The sequence below is a fragment of the Piliocolobus tephrosceles genome, chromosome 16 (genome assembly GCF_002776525.5).
Source record: "Piliocolobus tephrosceles isolate RC106 chromosome 16, ASM277652v3, whole genome shotgun sequence".
NCBI lineage: Eukaryota > Metazoa > Chordata > Mammalia > Primates > Cercopithecidae > Piliocolobus > Piliocolobus tephrosceles.
Window position 1 is genome coordinate 11,682,734 of NC_045449.1, and position 23,087 is coordinate 11,705,820.

The 23,087-nt window shown below is 42.8% G+C and overlaps 1 protein-coding gene across 1 annotated transcript in view; it reads left to right on the forward strand.

The window, feature by feature from the left end:
- The window catches only part of DNAH9 (dynein axonemal heavy chain 9), a 376,206-nt gene that overhangs the window by 152,493 nt on the left and 200,626 nt on the right, over positions 1 to 23,087 (forward strand). The window contains exons 32-36 of the mRNA XM_026456281.1: positions 1,236 to 1,446; positions 6,832 to 6,959; positions 10,259 to 10,367; positions 12,473 to 12,620; positions 18,549 to 18,723. Of these exons, the coding sequence (XP_026312066.1) occupies positions 1,236 to 1,446; positions 6,832 to 6,959; positions 10,259 to 10,367; positions 12,473 to 12,620; positions 18,549 to 18,723 (771 nt within the window). The remainder of the gene's footprint in view (positions 1 to 1,235; positions 1,447 to 6,831; positions 6,960 to 10,258; positions 10,368 to 12,472; positions 12,621 to 18,548; positions 18,724 to 23,087) is intronic.

Below are 23,087 nucleotides of genomic sequence, written 5' to 3' on the forward strand. Positions count from 1 at the left end.
TTTGTTTGTTTTTGAGATGGAGTCTCGCTGTTGTCGCCTAGGCTGGAGTGCAATGGCACGATCTCAGCTCACTGCAACCTCTACCTCCCAGGTTCAAGCGATTCTCCTACCTCAGCCTCCCGAATAGCTGGGATTACAGTCGCCCGCCATCATGCCCAGCTAATTTTTTGTATTTTTAGTATTTTTGTATTTTTTTTAACCATGTTGGCCAGGCTGGTCTCGAACTCCTGAACTCAGGTGATCCACCTGCCTCGGCTTCCCAAAGTGCTGGGATTACAGGGGTGAGCTGCCGCGTCCAGCTGAAAGTCACTCTGAGCAGAAGGAACGGATGCAGGAAAGAGCACCACTTAAGACCTCCAAGTAGTTCTCTGGCTGGACTGTGTGTGTTGCAGGATAAGAGATAAGACTGGAGTCTGATTTGGGCCAGACTGCAAAAGGACCTTGTAAACCAATCTAAGGATTTGTATTTCATCACCAAAACCATGGAGGCCAATGAAGGGGACAGAGTGAAGGCAGTGGCTGGTCCGATTTTTATTCCAGTAAACGTGCTGCAACAGTGTGGAAAGCTGTGCCTGGAAGCAAACCAGCCCAAGAGTGATGAGACCTTCAGTGCCACCATGGTCCCCACAGGACTTCTGACTCCAGCCTCCCCAAACCATCTGGCCAACCAGTCACATCATACTCTGTCACACTGCAAGCCTTTCTTCGTGCTGTTACCTCTGCCTGGAATTTCCTTCCTGTTCATCTTCTGGGCAAACTCCTACTCATCCCTGGAGCCCTTGTTCAAATGTCCCCTCCTTTATGAAGCCTTTCTCGTTCCCTTTATGTGTACAAAATCAATTGTTCCCTCCTCTCTTGTTTCCACAGCACCTTATAAATACCTCTGAGATAGTACTTATCCTCTTACCTTGGAAGAATTTGTCCACATGACTTTCTTCTCCCTCACACTCTAATAAGATCACGGAGGGCAGGAGAATTGCATCTGAATTCCCCTCACCTGGCACACTCTGTAGCACTTCATTGGTGACTAATAATTATCTACCTGAATGATGAATACAGGAACAAACGAATCATGTTGCCCCTATATTTCAGACCTCCTCACATCTTGGGGTAGATAACTCTTCCTCTGTTGACTTCAGGTCTCACTTCAGACACCAGCTGGGGTCACAGGAGAGCAGCTGGGATGCAGGTAAGTCACAGGCTGGTCCCTCTGGCTGAATTTCCTGCCTCCCCAGGTGGTCCAGTTGGAGGAGCTCCTGGCTGTGCGCCACTCTGTATTCGTGGTTGGTGGCGCTGGTACCGGCAAGTCACAGGTGCTGAGGTCCTTGCACAAGACCTATCAGATCATGAAACGGCGCCCCGTCTGGACTGACCTCAATCCCAAAGCAGTCACAAATGATGAGCTCTTTGGCATCATCAATCCAGCCACGCGAGAATGGAAGGATGGTAAGTGTGGGATTCTCCCAGGAGAAAGTCTCTGCTAGCCTCAGAGCCCCTGTGGCGGGCTTGGATGCAGTTGGGTGAATTGCAGAAGCAAACATTGAACTGATCTGCTTGGGACTGCAGAAGGAGATGAAAAAGCCGGTAGAAAGGAAGAAGGGGGAAACCAATTTTGGCTTGGAGGGGAACTTCAGTTTTTCAGATATTCTCGCTCCTTGGGGACCTCTTCCAGCTGCCTTTTAAAGAGTGCATTTAAAGAGGAGAAAGCAGGCCAGGTGCAGTGGCTCACACCTGTAATCCCAACACTTTGGGAGGCGGAGATGGTGGATCACGAGGTCAGGAGTTCAAGACCAGCCTGGCCAATATGGTGAAACCCCATCTCTACTAAAAATAAAATAAAAATAAAAATAAAAAATCAACTGGGCGTGGTGGCATACACCTGTAGTCCCAGCTGCTCAGGTGACTGAGGCAGAATAATCACTTGAACCCAGGAGGTGGAGGTTGCAGTGAGCCAAGATCGTGCCACTGCACTCCAGCCTGGGTGACAAAGCAAGACTCTGTCATAAATAAATAAATAAATAAATAGCAGTGCAGGCATTCAGCTGTGGTTCACTGACTCTGGAGCATGAGCCATGGTGTAGTGTTAACACTGCCTGGCAGTAGACTTCAAGTATGTGTTGGGTAGGGAAGCCCACGGCTCATTCCCAAAGAAGTGGTGCTGTCTGGCATCCTACAAAGGGCACCATTCCCCTATTTGGTGTTGCCCCAGCAGTGATGGGGAAGCTGCATGCTACAGAACCTTGTGCCCATGCCAGGACCTTGATGTTTATCCGTTCAGTCCCAGGAGAGCACCTAGAGCCATATTCCCTTCTACAGTGATTCAGAGGCCCTCAACCCTGTGTTTGCTGGGTGCTGATCTCAGCCTTACCTTCAAAGAACTAAACATCACCAACAGACATTGTAAAGGGTCGTTTGGCACTGGAAGAGACCAGAAAAGAAAGTTGAGGGAAAAAAAAAAGAGGTCCATGAGCTGTTAAGGAGGACCTCTTTCTAAAACCGATGTGGCTTCTGGAATGAGGAAATCTCAGCTCCTTCCTGACATTTCAATATCTGACCACATCTGGGTCAAACTCTCTGGATTTCTCTAATTTAGGAGCTTTCATCTGAGGTCTAGAACACAGGGATTTAACAACCAGAGTCTAATTTTTATTTTGCTGTTAACAAGACTTAGCATCTTCTTATTGATCTTAGTAACTTGCTCTTTTGTGATTTTATTTCCTGTTTTTCTTATCAGTTTTTAAGAGTTTTTTAATATATCAAAGATATTAACCCTTTATCTGTCACATGCATTGCTAATGTTTCCTCAACCTATTCTTTGTCTATAGACACTTTATTTTCCCATGCTTTTTAACAAAGGAAATTATGCCTGTCTAGTGTTTTTAGCATCTGGGATTTCTATTAGTTTATCATTCTTCAGCTGTTGATATAGTATCACAAATTTGATCAAAAAAGATTCTTTTTACATTAACATTTTTTATCCGTCTGGAATTTATTTTGGGGCTTAGTATGAGGTAGAGTACAGAATCAACTTTATTTCCTTCCAGATGGATAATTGATTGTAACCGCACCATTTATTAAGTAAACTATGCTTTCCCTCTGAATTTAAATACCAGTTTGTCATTTATTAAATTGTGTATGTATGCTGAGATCTGATTCTGGGCTTTCTATTCTGTTTGACTCACCGCTTTATCTAATCCTATACTAATGTCATTTTATTTTAGTTACAGTCATTTTGTAACATATTTTAATACCCAATGAGGTACGTCTCTCCTCTGTAATCTTTTGTAATTTTATTGTCTTATCTCAAGCACCTCTTTTTTCATATTAAATATAGGCTCAATAATATAATTCAAAAATTTTAACTCTGAATTCTAGTTAAAATTTTATTAGATTTATACATTAAATTTGGGGAAATTGACAAGGAAGATATAATAATCACAAGTCTGTATTCACTAAACAAGTAAATGGAATACAGCCTTTAAAATATGTTTAGGGGCCAGGCACAGTAGCTCATCCCTATAATCCTAGTGCTTTGGGAGGCCAAGATTGGAAGATCACTTGAGGTCAGGAATTTGAGACCAGCTTAGGCAACATAGTGAGACCCCATGTATACAAAAAAAAAAAAAATTTAGGATAACTTCAAAAGAATACAAATTAACAGGTTTTTAAATTTTTTATGTATTTGTTTTTTATTTTCAAAATTAATTCCAGTAAACAGAAAAATAAGTACATAAAGGAATTGGCAATTATATCACTAAACTCAATATAATACAAAGTTATAGAATGTTTATCCCATAAATAGAAAGTATTCCTTTCCTGGTTGGGTTCATGTAACATTTCCAAAAATTAAAAATGTAATTGGCTACAGAGAAAGGTATAATGAATTCAACAATATCAATTTACAGGTCACATTCTCTGATAACAATGGAATAGAATTAGAAACAAATAGCAAGAAAGTCACCAAAAATGATTTTACTACTTGCAAATCAAGAAATGCTCTCTTGATTCCTGTATCAAAAAGAAAATTTAATTGCATCCTCTCTAGGATGCAATAAAAAAATATTCCATACAAGAAAACCTATGGGCTCCATCCAAAACCTCTAAGGGAAAACCTTTTAAACTCACTTTATTATGAAAGGTGGGCTGGAAGTAAAGGAAGTTAATATTTGTCATAAGAAATTATTCAAGCTAAACACAAAGAAAATGAAGGAAAAGGAACTGATAAAGATAAAAGCTGAAATTAGTCACCAGGAGGAACATAAAAAGATTATATAAAGATAAATAAAAGAAATAGAAGAAATAGATAAACCCAGCCAGGCGTGGTGGCTCACGCCTGTAATCCCAGCACTTTGGGAGGCCGAGGTGGGTGGATCATGAGGTCAGGAGATGGAGACCATCCTGGCTAACATGGTGCAACCCCATTTCTACTAAAAATACAAAAAATTAGCTGGGTATGGTGGCGGACGCCTGTAGTCCCAGCTACTCGGGAGGCTGAGGCAGGAGAATGGCATGAATCCGGGAGGCAGAGCTTGCAGTGAGCCGAGATTGCGCCACTGCTCTCCAGCCTGGGCGACAGAGCAAGACTCTGTCTCAAAAAAATAAAAAGAAGAAGTAAAACCTAGGCAAATTATCCAAATGATACGGCAGAAAATAAGTTCCATGAAAGATGTGCAATTTTAAGGGCCATAGAGGCTGGAAAGAGACAGTAAAACCATCTGGCCGATCACGAGGTGAGGAAATAGAGACCATCCTGGCTAACACGGTGAAACCCCATCTCCACTAAAAACACAAAAAATTACCCGGACGTGGTGGCGGGCTCCTGTCGTCCCAGCTACTCGGGAGGCTGAGGCAGGAGAATAGCGTGAACCCGGGAGGCGGAGCTTGCAGTGAGCCAAGATGGTGCCACTGCACTCCAGCCTGGGCCATAGAGCAAGACTCTGTCAAAAAAAAAAGATTAATAAATGTAAATATTGATGCGCTGTAAAGACCAATGAGATAAGTCTGTTGTGAGAGTGATTAAGGGGAAAAAAGAGTAAATACACATATAATTTGGAATTAACAGACAAGACCAAAGTAGAAGAAAATATTTGATGACACATACTTGAAAAACTAAAAGAAATAGATGAACCCCTAGCAAAATATAAATTAATAAAATGTCTTCATTAAGAAGTAGAAAAATTGAGTAAACTAGTGTAAAGGAAAAGTTAAAAAAGAGTAGAGCAAAAAAGAGATAATTTCAAAATTATAAAGAGATAACTCTCAAATTATTTTACAGAACAAGAATAATATTGATATCAATTTTTATGTGGAGCCAAAAAAAAAACCAATGTTACTCATTAATATATACAAAAATCCTAAATAAAATATCAGTAAGTAGAATCAAATAGTATCTCAAAAATAATACATTTTGACCAAGTAAAATCCATTCCAGGAATGTAGGGATAGAGCAATTATTTTTAACAGTATTAACATAAAACATTGACAAATTAAAGGGGAAAATTATTTGATCACTAAATAGATACTTAAAAATGCAATTCATTCCTAATAGAAAATTCTAAGTAAAGTAGGAATAGAAGGAAGCCCCTAAAAGATACTAAATGCTCTGTACCTAAAGCTGAAATGAAAATAAAGTCATTCTGAATAATGATACTATAAATTTCCATGAAAAATAAGGAACAAGTCAGGGATGCTTATTGTCAACATTATTGCTTATTGGAGTTCTAGAAAATGCAATAGGACAAGAAAATGAAATAGATGGAATAAATCAGAGGAAAGAAAAAATAAATTAGAGGAAAGGAGAGAAATTATTGTTTTATTATGCAACTTTATACCTAGAAAATTTATGAGACATTACTGAAAAATTACTAGAATTAATAAGAAAGTTCATTAAAGGCAATTGAACTTAAAGTAGATACACAGAATTTGGTAACTTTTCTCAATACTGGTAAGAGTCAACCAAAAATAGAAGTGCAGGAGGAGAAAATTCATTTCACAGTAGCAATAAAAATCATGAATATTTAGGAACACATTTAACCAAAGATATGTATTTTAAAAGCTGTAAAAAATGTATTAGGGACATAAAACCATATGTGAATAAATGAGCAGACATGCCATACTATTAACTGGGGAAGTTTAATGTCATAAAAATCAATTTTGCCCAAGTTAATATATAAATTTCAGGTAATGGCAATTAGAATCAGATGAGCCTCTTTCCAAAGCCTGGGTTTGGCAAGATTCGCCAAGACTGCAATTACAAAGCATGAAAATGCTACCTTAAAAAGTTTAATGTAGTTTCATCATGTCATAGTTACTTGCTGAAATGACTCACTTTGTCTCTTGAAAAGCTAGTACTATGAGGCGTTGTTCTTGTTCTTGTTGATGTTATGAAAAGTTAGACTAAAGCACAGGGAAAATGCACCTTGGGCACTGCCAGGTTTTTGCAAAGCAAGATATAAAACCAGGTCTGCATCTGGGCCAGCATGGTGAAACTGCATCACTACTAAAAATACAAAAAAATTAGCTGGGCATGGTGGCATGCGCCTGTAGTCCCAGCTACTCAGGAGGCTGAGGCAGGAGAATCACTTGCACCTGGGAGGCAGAGGTTGCAGTGAGCTGAAATCACACCACTATACTTCAGCCTGGCAACAGAGCAAGACTCCATCTAAAAAAAAATAAAGTAAAATAAAATAAAAATAAAACCAGGTCTGATCTGCCTTTGCATGTTCTACGTACGCCCCCTTCTGTGTGTTGTAGCTAAAAGAGGAAAGCTATGTTTAAGTAAAAGAGGATTAATGATGAAATGGAAAATAAGGTATCAGCGGTTCCTTTTAGGATTATTCTCTTCCATCATGCGGGAGCTTGCCAACATCACCCATGATGGGCCCAAGTGGATTTTACTGGATGGCGACATAGATCCAATGTGGATTGAGTCCTTGAATACTGTCATGGATGACAACAAGGTATGAAATTGAGGGAGATCCCTACATCATTTCTAATCATCTGTGAAACCAGTCACCTAGTGTGGCAGGCGTATTTGCAAATCTAGATTCCACACGATGGCTGGCTCAGAGTAAGGAACTCCCAACACCCTGGGAGGCCAAGGTGGGCAGGTCACCTGAGGTCAGGAGTTCAAGAACAACCTGGCCAACATGGTGAAACCCCATCTCTACGAAAAATACAAAAAAAAAAAAAAAAAATAGGGCATTGTGGTAGACACCTGTAATCCCAGCTACTCAGGAGGCTGAGGCAGGAGAATTGCTTGAAGTCGGGAGACAGAGGTTGCAGTGAGCCGAGATCACGCCATTGCACTCCAGCCTGGACAAGAGTGAAACTCCATCTCAAAAAACTAACTGGTGACTGTTAAGCTGGTGGCTGTTCCTAAACTTGTTCAGAGAGCATGTCCAGATTACAAGTTTTAAAATACCTTCAACATTTACAGAATTGTTAGAATAAAAGTATGCTCTCCTGGAGAGACTACTTGATTTTTTTTTAACTTTTATTTTAGGTTTGAGGATACATGTGCAGGTTTGTTACATAGGCAAACTCATGTCACAGGGGTTTGTTGCACACATTGTTTCATCACCCAGGTACTAAGTTCAGTACCCAATAGTTACATTTTCTGCACTTCTCCCTCCCCCTACCTTCTACCCTCAAGGGGGCTCCAGTGTCCTCTCTGTTGTTCCCTTCTTTGTGTTCACGAGTTCTCATCATTTAGCTCCCACTTATAAATGAGAACATGTAGCATTTGGTCTTCTGTTCCTGCATTAGTTTGCTAAAGTAATGGCCTCCAGCTCCATTCATGTTCCCACAAGTAACATGATCTCATTCTTTTTATGGCTGCATAGTATTCCATGGTGTGTATGTACTACATTTTCTTTATCTAATCTGTCATTGATGGGCATTTAGGTTGGTTCAGTGTCTTTGCCATTGTGAAGAGTGTGGCAATAAACATTTGCGTGCATGTGTCTTTATAGTAGAATGATTTATATTCCTCTGGATATATGTCCAGTAATGAAATAGCTGGGTCGAAGAGTAGTTCTGTTTTTAGCTCTTGAGGAGTCACCAAACTGCTTTCCACAATGGTTAAACTAATTTACACTCCCACCAATAGTGTATAAGTGTTCCCTTTTCTCCACAACCTCACCAGCATCTGTTCTTTTTTGATATTTTAGTAATAGCAATTCTGACTGGTGTGAGATGGAGTCTCATTGTGGTTTTGATTTGCATTTATCTCATAATCAGAGATGTTGAGATTTTTTTCATATGCTTTTTGGCCACATGTATGTCTTCTTTAGAAAAGTTTCTGTTCATGTTCTTTGCCCACTTTTTAATAGTGTTGTTTATTTGTCGTAAGTTTGCTTAAGTTCCTTATAGATGCTGGATATTAGACCTTTGTCAGATGCATGGTTTGCAAATATTTTTTCCCATTCTTTAGGTTGCCTGTTCACTCTGTTGATCATTTCCTTTGCTATGCAGAAGCTCTTTAGTTTAATTAGATCCTATTTGTCAATTTTGCATTTGTTGCAATGGCTTTTGGCATCTTTGTCATTAAATCTTCGCTCATTCCTATGGCCAAGATGGTATTGCCTAGGTTGTCTTCCAGGGCTTTTATAGTTTTGGATTTTACATTTAAGTTTTTAATCTTCTTGAGTTAATCTTTATATATCATGTAAAGAAGGGGGCCAGTTTCAGTCTTCTGCATATGGCTAGCCAGTTATCCCAGCACCATGTATTAAATAGGCAGTCCTTCCCCTATTGCTTGTTTTTGTCAGCTTCGTTGAAGATTAGATGGTTATAGGTGTGCGGCCTTATTTCTGGGCTCTGTATTCTATTCCATTGATCTATGTGTCTGTTTTTGTACCAGTACCACACTGTTTTGGTTACTGTCACCCTGTAGTATAGTTTGAAGTCAGGTAACATGATGCCTCCAGCTTTGTAGTTTTTGGTTTTTTGTTTTTTTTTTTTGTTTGTTTTTGTTTTTTTTTTTTGCATATGATTGTCTTAGTTATTTTGGCTCTTTTTTGGTTCCATATGAATTTTAAAATAGATTTTCTAGTTCTATGAAGAATGTCATTGGTAGTTTAGTAGGAATAGCATTGAATCTATAAATTGCTTTGGGCAGTATGGTCATTTTAATGATTTTGATTCTTCCTATCCATGAACATGGGATATTTTTCCATTTGTTTGTGTAATCTCTGATTTTTTTAAGCAGAGTTTTGTAATTCTTTTTGTAGGGATCTTTCATGAAGTACTGTTATAAAAGGAACAGTATTTTCTTTCTGTAAGTTGCTTTCTTTTAACTGTTCCATTGTTCCGGTATGGTCTAGTTCATTCAAATCATTGACATCAATTTAAACTGTTTAAATAACTTTTTTTTCTGATTCAACACACATATACACATATACACACAGGGGTGGTGGTGGAGAGGCATAGGAAGAAAGAGAGGATTTTTGTAGGAAATTTAGAAAATACTAATTATCACAAAGAAGGAATGTATTCATTTTCACACTACTGATAAAGACATACCAGAAACTAGGTAATTTATAAAGAAAAGGAGGTTTAATGAACTCACAGTTCCACATAAATGAGGAGGCCTCACAGTCATGGCAGAAGGCGAAAGGCACATCTTACATGGCAGCAGACAAGAGAGAATGAGAGCCAAGTGAAAGGGGTTTGGTTTCCCCTTATAAAACCACCAGATTGACTGGGTGACTCATGCCTGTGAGCACTCTGGGGAGCCAAGGCAGGCAGATCACGAGGTCAGGAGATTGAGACCATCCTGGCTAACACAGTGAAACCCCATCTCTACTAAAAATACAAAAAATTAGCCTGGCATGCTGGCGGGCACGTGTAGTTTCAGCTACTCAGGAGGCTGAGGTAGGAGAATGGCGTGAACCCAGGAGGCAGAGCTTGCAGTGAGCCGAGATCATGCCACTGCACTCCAGCCTGGGCAACAGAGCGAGACTCCGTCAAAAAAAAAAACCATCAGATTTTGTAAGACTCACTTACAACCATGAGAACAGTATAGGGGAAACCACTCCCATGATTCATTTATCTCCCACTGGGTCCCTCCCACAACACATGGGAATTATAGGAGCTACAATTCAAGATGAGATTTGGGTGGGGACATGGTCAAACCATATCAAGGAAATAATTATCCATAATCCCAACCAAACCAATAACAGTCAGCCAAATCCCCACAGGCTGGCAAGGCACTTACCTCCTTCCTCACTGGCATGCCCTTCCCTGTTGTTTCCAGGTGCTGACATTGGCCAGCAATGAGAGGATTCCTCTGAACCCCACCATGAAGCTCCTCTTTGAGATCAGCCACCTGCGCACAGCCACTCCAGCAACTGTCTCTAGAGCAGGTACGGCCCAAGAAGGGAATAACCACAAAGCTACTCCACTTAGGCAGGTGCCTCTCGCTTCACACGTAGTTCTGCTGACTCAGAAGGAATCTCCACATGGGAGCCAAAAGCCTGACATGCAGTTTTGTGAATTTGGAAATGTGGTAATAAGAAGGGAAAGAGCTTTTGAGCTGCACAATTATCCTCTGCACAGAAGTGTCCAACTTAGGCTACTTTTAGGCCAGTTCTAGCCTCCCCGTCAATGGAGATGACCAAATATCACTGTTTCTCACTAACTCCTGGTGCAGAATTGCAGCTCTATACCTTAACTTTCCTCTGTCTCCACTGACAAATTTATTAACAGAGACTGGAAGAGTTTTTTAAAAATTGTTTGGCAAAATCAAACTTAAAGAAGCGGGAGTAGAATGTCAGTTGCCAAAGGTGAGGGTTGGAGGGACGGGGCAGATGTTGGTCAATGGGTAGAAAATTCCAGTTCTGCAGTATGAGTAAGTCCTAGAGATCTGCTGTATAACGCAGTGCGTATAGTTAACAATACTGTAGTGTGCACTTAAAAAAATTGTTGGGCCAGGCTCGGTGGCTCACACCTATCATCCCAGCAATTTATGAGGCTGGGGTGGGCAGAGAGCTTGAGCCTGGGAGATTGAGACCAGCCTAGGCAGCACACCAAAGCCCAAGTACTACAAAAAAACAATACAAAAAGTGTTAAAGAGGATAGATCTCATGTTAAGTGTTCTTAACACACACACACACACACACACACACACACACACATTTTTGGAGGTGATGGATGTTTATTACCTTGATTGCGATAATGGTTTCACTGGTGTATGCCTATGTCCAATTTCAAATAGTATACCTTAAATATGTACAGCTTTTTATATATCAGTTATACTCCAATAAAGCTGTTAAAAAATAATATGAATAATAAAATAAAAGGAAATAAATAGTAAAATAAAATAATTTAAAAAGAGATCTTGTTTGGCTTCTACCATAATATTACGTTCCCTTTCAAGAACCTCTGCTAAAATTGGTGGACACAGGCCAGGAGGGTTGTCTCTCCTGTCCTAGGGATACTCTAACGAGTAACGAATTTCCACAAACTTGGGGCTTTTAAAGCAACAGAAACATATTTTCTCACATTTCTGGAAGTTGGACATCCAAAATCAAGGTCAGCATGGCTGTGCTTCCTCTAAAGGCTTTAGGGGAGAATCTTTTCTTGCATCTCCCAGCTTGGATGTTCCTTGGCTTGTGGCCCCATAATGCCCGTCTCTGGCTTCTTCCCATGACCTTCTCTTCTGTGTGTGTCTCTCCCCTCTGTCTCTCATTAGGACACTTAGAAATGTTCCACCCAGATAACCCAGGATAGTCTCATCTCAACATCTTTAACTTAATTACATCTGCAAAGACTCTTTTTCTTTTTTCTTTTCTTTTTTTTGAGACAGAGTCTCGCTCTGTTGCCCAGGCTGGAGTGCAGTGGCACGATCTCAGCTCACTGCAAGCTCTGCCTCCCGGGTTCAAGCCATTCTTCTGCCTCAGCCTCCCAAGTAACTGGGATGACAGGTGTGTGCCACCTTGCCCAGTTAATTTTTGTATTTTTAGTAGAGATGGGGTTTCACCATATTGGCCAGACTGGTCCTGAACTCCTGACTTCAGGTGATCCACCCGCCTCGGCCTCCCAAAGTGCTGGAATTATAGGCATGAGCCACTGTGCCCAGCCTGCAAAGACCCTTTCTCTAAATAAGATCACACTGGCAGGTTCCAGGGGTCAGGACATGGCTTTGACTTTCGGGAGACCACCAATCAACCCACTACATACCCCCTACATTCCCATGACAAGTATCGCTGATCTGTCACAGCCTTCTTTCCTCCTGAGCCTGGACTTGGCCTTGGGATTCTCAAAGCTGCTCCCCATCCATCTATCACCAGTCCGTTGGAGTTGGTCCTCAACAGCAGACCCATTTACCCTCTCACATCTCGGCCAAATCTCCTTTTCTTTTCAGTTCAGTCTTCTGTACATTTTCCAAACAGAGAAAATAACTCCCTGGGGTGAAAAACATACTGATGTATATGGAATATTCACTAAACTATATTCTCTGTGCTCACAGGGATCTTGTACATCAACCTGGCAGACTTGGGATGGAGCCCTCCGGTGAGCAGCTGGATTGACAAGAGGGAAATCCAGACAGAGAGAGCCAACCTAACCATTCTGTTTGACAAGTACATTCCAACCTGCTTAGACACACTCAGAACCAGGTAGGCCAAGAAATAAGGAAGATAGAGAGTCAAAGCAGCAATTAAAAGCCCATAGGTTTACACTTGGTGTCCTGCTGATGTTCTGTCCTGCCCCAAAGTCAGATGTTCCCAGAGCAATCCCTCTAGGCATGGCAGAAGGCAGAGGGAACACACATTAGGATGGCCATGGGATGCCTGTTGTCAGCTCAGGCATGAAGTGAGGTGAGTGAGGAGAAGGAAGATTGAAAGTCCCTTTCGTGAGTGCCACGTGGGTATATCTGAGGGAGGCTGTGGGTTGTGGTATCAGATTATAATCCAGAGACTCAGATCCTTCTGTGTACAGGGCAAGCAGCTCTGCATTCGTAATAAATAATCCACAGCCCAGATCAACAGACCTAGGGGTGAAAATGGCACATGTTGGTGACCTGTGGGGCCCACTGCCTGTGCCTGGCTGTGTGTGTTCACGGCCCAGATAGTGTGGGATTGGATATAATGTACCATCTGATGGTCCTGCCCTGTTGGATATTGTGAGTTTACCTTTCCTCTTATAGGTTTGTAAAAGTAAGAGCAACAAGCCCTGGCCACTTATCACTAAGCAAGAGGTTAATCACTCTTGACCAAGAGGATACTTATTACGCGAGAATACTATCTGTGTCAGCACAGGTAGCTGCCCGTGGTTGGAACCTGCTTTTGTTTTACACTATTTTTTGTTGTTGTCGTTGTTACCATTTGACACATCATTCTGTGAAGCTGACACCTATCCCCGTAGCAGAGGCAAGAATAGGCCCCTGAGGCTGGCGCTGTGAAGGCATGTGACTCAGAACCCCATGAAGTTTAGGGTCAGGATTATGTTTCCCGGAAACTAAAGTCTATCATTGAAGTTGATCTGTGCCTCTTTCTTCCTTGACTTGTCAAGCATGGGATATGATTGTGCCTCCAATGATTTGCAAGCACAGAGGCCAAGGGGAAGGGAACACTTCAGACTGCAGGAAACAATACTGCAAGAGGGCGCCAGGTGCCCTGCCCATACCCCGAAAAATCCACTCCCATTCAAAGTGAATTTTGTATACTTAAAAACTGAGTTGCAGTCAAGTAGGTGACATTGTGGTCTATCTTCGTTGTTTAATGAAACATTACTTTTGATTTCATAGTTTTTCTATTTCAGGGTCAATAATTATTCTTCCAACTCAACATATGTATAAGCCTTTGAAAAGCTTTCAGTCCCTGGGTGGCCCATGGGCTCTGTGGCCTTGGGATGTAATGGGCTAAAGCAGCCTGTGGAGCTAACAAAGTCTGGAAGTGGGAAACAGTAGTTAATATCACAGATGGACTCGGGCAGCCAAGAGTTAGAAAACCAGAGAAGGGTAAGGTTTTAGGAAAATAGTCTATCCCTGTTTTTCTTTTTGTTTTTTTGTTTTTTGAGTTTTAAAATGTTTTTTAAAGTTTTATTTGTATAGATTTAGGGATAGAAGTGCAGTTGTGTTACAGGGATATATGGCGTAGTGGTGAAATCTGGCCCTTTAGTGCACCTGCCACCTGAATAGCAGACATTGTATCCAATGGGGGTATTTTATCCTCATCCCCCTGCGACCCTCCCACCTTTTGGAGTCTCCGGTGTTTATTATTTCACTCTGTATTTCCGTATATACCTACTGTTTAGATCCCACTTATATGTGAGAACATGCAGTTTTTGACTATCCGTTTCGCAGTCATTTCACTAAGGATAATGGACTCCAGTTCCATGCATGTTGCTGCAAAAGACATGATTTCATTCTTTTTTATGACTAAGTAGTATTCCATGTGGTATACATAGATATATATACACACCACTTTTTTTTTTTCGGGTCAGAGTCTCACTCTGTAGCCCAGGCTGGAGTGCAGTGGCGCAACCTCAACTCACTGCAAATTCCACCTCCTGGGTTCAAGCGACTCTCCTGCCTCACCCTGCCAAGTAGCTGGGACTATAGGCATGTGCCACCACGCCCAGCTAATTTTTTGTATTTTTAGTAGAGACAGGGTTTCACCATGTTGGCCAGGATGGTCTCGATCTCTTGACCTCATGATCCGCCCGCCTCGGCCTCCCAAAGTGCTGGGATTACAGGCATGAGCCACTGCACCCGGCCTAATTTTTGTATTTTTAGTAGAGATGGGGTTTTGCCATGTTGGCCAGGCTGGTCTCAAACCCCTGACCTCAGGTGATCCGCCCGCCTCAATGTCCCAAAGTGCTGAGATTATAGGTGTAAACCACTGTGTCCAGCCTACACCACCTTTTAAATTCAATCATCCGTTGATGGAAACTTAGGTTGATTCCATGACTTCACTATTGTGAATAGCGCTGCAATAAACAAGAGTGCATGGCCGGGCGCGGTGGCTCAAGCCTGTAATCCCAGCACTTTGGGAGGCCGGGGCGGGCGGATCACGAGGTCAGGAGATCGAGACCATCCTGGCTAACACAGTGAAACCCCGTCTCTACTAAAAAGTACAAAAAACTGGCCAGGCAAGGTGGCGGGTGCCTGTAGTCCCAGCTACTCGGGAGGCTGAGGCAGGAGAATGGCATGAACCCGGGGGGCGGAGCTTGCAGTGAGCTGAGATCTGGACACAGCACTCCAGCCTGGGCAACAGAGCGAGACTCCGTCTCAAAAAAATAATAATAATAATAAAAATAAATAAACAAGAGTGCAAGTAACTTTTTGATAAAATAATTTCTTTTCCTTTGCATCCCCATACTTTAGGATTTTCTTGAGATACTTGTCCCATACACCTTTAACTAAAAGTCTGCTATTTCTCACTGTGGGCATTTAGAACAAGAGATGGCAAACTCATGTGTCTTTGTGTGTGCGTGTGTGCCGGTGCATGCACAAGCCTTTAAAACAGCTTTGAATATTCTGACTGTATTAAGTCTATCCAGAGGCAACTCTCCCCCGAACTCTCTGCCCATTCTAGGTGTAATGTCTTTTCTTTTTTTTTTGAGACAGAGTCTCGCTCTGTCGCCCAGGCTGGAGTGCAGTGATGCAATCTCGGCTCACTGCAACCTCCACCTCCGGGTTCAAGAGATTCTCCTGCCTCAGCCTCCTGAGTAGCTGGGACTACAGGCACCCGCCACCACACCCAGCTAATTTTTGTATTTTTAGTAGAGACAGAGTTTCACCATGTTGGCCAGGGTGGTCTCAATCTCTTGACCTCGTGATCTGCCCACCTCAGCCTCCCAAAGTGCTGGGATTACAGGCATGAGCCACCACGCCCGGCCGATGTCTTTTCATTCTCACAGCCATCCTGCCGATGAGGGAGCTGTGGCTCCGTGATGCTCCCCTGGCATCATAGCCAGTTAGTAACAGACACTTGCTTTAAAGCCTTCCTTGTATTTTATGCAGTCACAGTGTTGTAATGCCCGCTTCATGTGGCCCTGTCACTACAAAGCCGTGTCGTGTCAACAGATAATAACTTCTTATTAAATAAGCAGGCCCATAAGGGGCAATTATAAAACAGCTTTATTTTATTTCCTACTGTTCCTTTAAAACCATTATATGTGACTAGTTCTTCTCCTGCCCCTACGTGAGATCTAGGTCAAGGTCTATGACCTTTCTGTATGACTTTTCAGATAAAAAGGCATCTGATCACTTCTAGTCACACAGTCATACATACACGTGTGTGTTAGGCCAGTGAAAATATAAAGAAACAAACTCCATTCATAATGGAGGCTTCTGCCCCACCCACCTCAGCTCAGGACTGCAATGGGAAAGGGGTGTGTTTTTTACTTCTCTCCTTTCTCTGCCAGTGACCTACTTCCTGGCTATGACTTCTGACCCCTCAGCATAAAAGAGGGGTGGAGAGAAGAGGGGAAGGGGCAGGAGAAGTCTTACCTGACTGCAACTAAGGTGCGGCCTTAGTTGGTTGCCCCAACTGTGACAGATCTTGAAATCCGACTTCTTCTCTTTGGTAGTTTTTGGGAGCTCCTTGGCTCCTCCCCATCACTGGAAATCTTTCATCTGTTGTTCTGGAAGAAAGTAACTGCTTCTCTAGGCAGTCAAGTCCCGCTCCTACACAAACCCCATCTGACTCACCTTATCCCTTAGCCAGCACTCAGACAACCCCTGCTGCACACAGTCCACACCTGGATTCCAGGAGATGCTTACCCCTTCTCTGCTTTGACAAACTGGAGCACAGGCTGCACCCGCAAGGGACCTCCCCACTCTCCACTGGGAGATCAGCAACTCTTGGGGGTTTTCCAGGCAAGGGTCCTTCACCAACTCAGAGTAATCCTATTGAAGCCCCCTTCCCTGGCTGTTAGGGGAAAGCAGCTACCTTCCCTGTGCAGGAGGAGACACTCATTGCCTACCCAGAGCTCTCTTTAGTATTCTGAATGCTAATTTCCAGGCCTTCCAGCATCTCCCGCTTTGTCCTCTGTGCTCTTGAGAGGGCGAGAAGCCAGGGTTGCAAAACCCTCTGCGAGTCCCACCTAAGTTGTCTGGAATCTCTGTTTGGAATGGAAGGGCAGTTGGCACCTATCCTCTTTGTTATCCTCTCAGGCTTATCCAGCACTAAGCCTGAAAGAGTTGTGTTGTATCCGTCTGTTACAAATACACATCCAACAAATGAGGGAACACCCATCGAGGAGTCAGTCTTCTCATCACTCATGGAAGTAATACCTAGACTATTAGACTCTAAAATCATCATAGCGTTTGTTACAAGAATTGCAACTAGATTCAAAACCCGCACAAATGCTAAAAAGTGAATGGTATGCTGTGCAACTCTGAGGTTCAGTGCTGGGAAATGACTGTTAAGGTGTCCATTGACAGTGCTGTACATGTTATGAAAACGGACTCTGTCTCCAGGCTGCCTGTGAACATGTCATCCTATGGGAGGTGGCGATGTGGGCTGAGTGTGGGAGTACGCTGTGTACTCTGCAGATACATGTGGTATGATGAGGGTACCCATGAAAAGGAAAGTATGTGTGCGTGAGCTTGTGCATGCTCCTGCTGCACGGGGCATAGGATGTCTTTTGTGCATCTCTTGATATCTGCCTTTCAATTGAGGCCTCTAAAGCCAAGATTAAAAGTGCAAACACCAGGCCAGGGCAGGGTTACAGAGGTGTACTTTCAGTTGAAGAACTCCATTCAGTTCATCATGATTGTATAAAATAACCATCTGTCCTGGTCCAGTCTACTTCCCAGATAAGATCCCGGCCCCAGAAAAAGTGTTTTTGGTGTTTTCAATGGAAGGAACTTCTGAGGTGAAGAGGTAAAAGGGCAAGCCTCAGAATTGCACCCGAAGTGCCTCTTTAGGTGCTTTTTTTTTTTTTTTTTTTTTTTTTTTTGATGGAGTCTCGCTGTGTCACCCAGGCTGGAATGCAGTGGTACGATCTCGGCTCACTGCAAGCTCTGCCTCCCAGGTTCATGCCATTCTCCTGCCTCAGCCTCCTGAGTAGCTGGGACTACAGGCACCCGCCACCACGCCCGGCTAATTTTTTGTATTTTTAGTAGAGACGGAGTTTCACCGTGTTAGCCAGGATGGTCTCAATCTCCTGACCTCATGATCCTCCCGCCTCGGCCTCCCAAAGTGCTGGGATTACAGTTTAGGTGCTTTTTGACAGTTGCAGAAATTGTGAAACGAACGAAAAAGTGGTTTTTCCTTGTTACAAACACCTGGGTTTCCCAGGGACTGAGAGGGGATCATCAACAGAAAGAGAAGTGTGCAGGGAGAGGGTGTCAAAGGCAAGGAGATGAGAAAGTCCTCAGGAGAGCTCTGGGCCCTTATGTAACCTTACAAAGGAAGCTGGCACGAGAACAGCTGATGAGAATAAAGGCTTAAGTGGTGCTCTGGTCGTCTGTAATCCCAAAGAACTTGACAGGCCATGAGTCCGCTGAAACTGAGTGGTTCCATAGCTGTCCAACAGACCACCAGAATGGAATATCCATTGTGTTTCAGATACCCTCGGGTCTCTCTTTGCAGGTTTAAGAAAATCATTCCCATCCCAGAGCAGAGCATGGTTCAGATGGTGTGTCACCTTCTGGAATGTCTCCTGACCACAGAGGACATCCCTGCAGACTGCCCTAAGGAAATTTATGAGCATTATTTTGTGTTTGCTGCCATCTGGGCTTTCGGCGGAGCAGTGGTCCAGGATCAGGTAAGGAGATATGTTGAGTTCAACACCCACGTTGAAGTCTGTAGCAGCAAAAAATGATCCTTTAGCAAAGATTTGGAAGACAGGACAGCTAAATGTCAGAATGGACTTGAAAGCAGCAAACTATTTAGTCATCTACCTATTACTATGCTAGCAAGACCTCATAGGGTGAGATACATGAGGTCATGGTGTGTTTGGAGCTTTTCCTTTTTGAGCTACTGAACATACCTTTGATTTCTTGGGAACTTATACAGTGTCTGAGTTTGAGCAACTGCTGGTATGTGTGCACTACTTTGCCAGGTGGTGTGTTTGTGGAGAAAGGGGTGGAAGGAGGCTGTGCTCTGGAAGCTTGAGTGGAAGGAAACCCTTCAGTTTTCTTAAAAACCTCTAGAACAAGGATGTACCACTCCCTACCAGGCCAGAGGTAACCATCATATCTCCATACCCACGAAACTCAAAGCTGTCCAGAGAAGGTTGGACCAAAGTCTAATTAGCATCTAGGATTGGAAAACCAAAGTGGAATTTATCTCATACTGTTGACTGCTATAGTCTCATGTTGATTGGAAGAAGGGATATGTGGTTTGGAATATCTTTGCATCCTATCCCCTCACCCTTCTGGTATTTCTAGCCTTTTTCTTTACTTATTTTTCTCCAAATAAAAGATATTTTATCTAGAAAGAAAAACATTCAATATTATGCAAACCTATTATGCAATATTGCATGGCAATTAAGAACATGGACTGTGTTAGCAAATTTTAAGTATACAATAGAGTATTGTTACTATAGGAACTTTCTGGTACAGAAGATTTATTCATCTTGGACTTCATCATTTTTATAACCAAAACTTTGTATCCTTTGACCTGTACCTTCCATTGCTCCCTCCCCCAGCCACTGGCAACCTCAATTCCTCTCTTCACTTCTGTGAATTGACTATTTTAGCTGCATCTTGTAAGTGGAATCATGTCAGATTTGTTCTTCCGTGCCTGGCTTATTTCACCTAGCATGACAATCTCCAGGTTCATCACATTGTTGCAAATGGAAAGATTTCCTTTTTCTTAAAAAAAAAAAAAAAAAAGAAAGAAAGATTTCTAAGAGGGAAGATAAATCTTACATCAAATGTTCTTAGCGCAACACAACAATAACAATAATAGTAAAAATGATAGATAAGAGCATGGAAGGGAGCTTTGAAGGTGATATGGAGGTTTATGCATAGACTGTGGTGATGGTTTCACAAGTATGCTCTAAACTCATCACATAGGTTAAATATGTACAGCTTTTTGTATATCAATCATACCACCATAAAGTGATTTTTAAAAATCGCTGAGAAAAGCAAAAAATACAAATAAAAAAGAACATGAACTGTGGATTTGAACTGTAACTCTGCCCCTATTATCTGGGGAACCTTAGGCAAGTAAGTTCACCTCTCTCTACCTTACTCTCACCATGTTCACAAAGGATAATGATAGGGGTACCCAGCTCCTAGGAGGGTGGTGAGGATTAAGTTGAATGCATACTGTTCTAATCACTCAGCATGAATCCATGCAAGGTACTTAGCACAACCCATGGGTGGTTATTATTAATATTCTTCTAGTAAAAATATTCAGTTCCATAGCAAGTATCTGCTGCCTCTCTTGCAACAGGGGATCAGACCAAGCTGTAATTGTTAGAAACTTATGATTTACCCTTTTCAGTCTGGATTGATTGTGAGCCTCTTTCAAAGAAAGGTAGAAAGTTTCAGCCTCCCCAGGCAAAATCATGTTCTAGAAATCCAAAATGAAAGTGAACTTGGACACAAAAGAATTAGCAATTAACTTCTTTTTCATTTTCAAGGGCCCTGGCTGTTAACATCCGTCCTACCAACCATCACTCCGTGATGTGTTCTTTGCTGCTCAAAAGCAGCTCCCACAGGCTCCCAGGAAGTGCACCTTTCTCTACTGCCCTCCCCAGAGCCGGATACCCTGGAGGCAGAAAGGGAGGACAGGAGGATACATGAACCAGCAGTTTGACATCTGAGAATTTTCTGCTGTCTTTCTGTAGTCTTTGGAGCTTCTCTGTGGACTACTTCTTTGACAGCTTTACGTTTCCCCTTTGAGGCAAGGAGGCAGAGATTTCAGCAGTATGGATGAGACCTGGCTGAACTGCACAGAGATCCCAAATGCATAGGTTATTGCTCCCCATCAAATGCAGTCTCTGACCTGGGGCTGACAAAATGTCAGCGACTGCTGGGTTTCTCTCTCGTATTGATGCTGAGCAGGCAGTGGGGTATCAGGATGAAAATATGTGATCAATTTTTCTAACTCTGGGTATAAAAATTTAAATCCCCTCAAGCCTTTTAAAAGCCCCGGAGAAAGCATCCCTCCAGGCGTCCTGGGCACTGGAGCACTTGAAGTAATCGACAGCCCTGCCGGCAACCTGGGGAGAGGACAAGGGAGAAAGCTTTTAGCAGCAGGGCACATCCCAGACCCCTACACTGCCTGCATTAAAGCTAAACACCAAAAGTAGTGCTGTAAATAGGAAGGTAGGAATTTGGCCAACATATTCACATCAGGAACACCAATGGTGCTTACATTGGAGAAACTGTCATAAAAGCAGAACAGAACTACAAAAAAAATCTCTTGGAAACGTGAGGTAGAGAAAACACCAGATTGTGAGACTGACAACCTGAGTTCAACTCCCAATTCTGTCTTTTCATAAACCCCCCACTTTATGAAATAGGAATAATTTTAAGTAAGCAGGATAACCCATAGCATTGTGAAAATGAAGCGAACTAACACTGGGTTCCCAACTCTACCACAGTATGCCAGTAAAGTCCTCATGTCCTCCAGGTTAAAGGGCAGAGAGAAATCAGTGAACTGTCAGAGCCCAAGGGAGATGGGGATTTCAGAAGGGACCATGTTGAAGAGATACTGTGGACTGGAATTAAGAACAGATCATTGGGCCGGACGCAGGGGCTCACGCCCGTAATCCCAACACTTTGGGAGGCCAAGGCAGGTAGATCACAAGGTCCATAGTTCAAGACCAGCCTAGACAATATGGTGAAACCCCATCTCTACTAAAAATACAAAAAGTTAGCCGGGCTTGGGCATGGTGGTGGGCGCCTGTAGTCCCAGTTACTCAGGAGGCTGAGTCAGAGAACTGCTTGAACCCGGGAGGCGGAGGTTGCCGTGAGCTGAGATCACGCCACTGCACTCCAGCCTGGGCGACAGAGCGAGACTCCGTCTCAAAAAAAAAAAAAGTAAAAGTAAAAGAAAGGACCACTGGACTGGCCCAGCAGAGGTCACCTTGATTTTACAGTGTCCAATTATAGTACAAGGTGCGGTCAAGCACTAGCTTACAGGAAGGTGAGACAATGTCGGTATGGCCCAGCCAAGGGCTTAGCTGAGAAATTGCCAGGCATCTCAAGGCAGCATTGGGGGTGAGGAAAGGAGAAGACCCACACTTCCTTCCTTCTAGAGGTGGCCTTCATCTCAGAGTTTCCAGAGAAACCTAAAATCTGGCTTTTGTAGAAAGTTGAAGGTCTTGAAGCGTGTTATCTAGGAGTTAAGAATGGGAGTTTCCTCTAGGCTCCTGGTTCCAGAGAACAATATTGAGAAGTTATAACATCCCCTTGATCTAAATTCAAATCAGAATCAGAACATCAAACAAATCTTATCTTACCACCCATTTCCACTGTCATTTTAAAGCAAAAGACTTCAATCCTATTTACTTAACAGACAGCAAAATGAGGAATGCCCTTTTTTCGGGGTTCATAGTTGTTACCATGTGCCCAGCTCCCTGGTCTGTTCAGCCTTTGAACTCTGCCTTTGTCCTGCCCTCCATGAATATTTTCTCTCTCTCTCTCGCTCTTTTTTTTTTTTTTTTTTTTTTTTTGAGACAAGAGTCTTGCTCTGTCACCCAGGCTGGAGTGCAGTGGCACGATCTCAGCTCTCAGCTCACTGCAAGCTCCGCCTCCCAGGTTCACGCCATTCTCCTGCGTCAGCCTCCCAAGTAGCTGGGACTACAGGTGCCCGCCACAACACCCGGCTAATTTTTTTGTATTTTTAGTAGCAACGGGGTTTCACTGTATTAGCCAGAATGGTTTCCATCTCCTGACCTCCTGATCCACCCGCCTTGGCCTCCCAAAGTGCTGGGATTACAGGCGTGAGCCACCACGCCCGGTCAAATATTTTCTAAAATGTCCAATATGGGACTTTTTTTTCTTTTAGGATTTTCCTTAGTTCAGTATGTTTAAAGAGTGGGTTTGCCCTCCCAGAGAGTTGCCAGTAGCAATGGGTATGTTTTGGGTCTGAGTGTGTGCGTGTGCATGTGTGTGTGTGCGTGTGCATGCATTTGCTTGGACACAATAAAGTGGTTTGAATACACTGGGT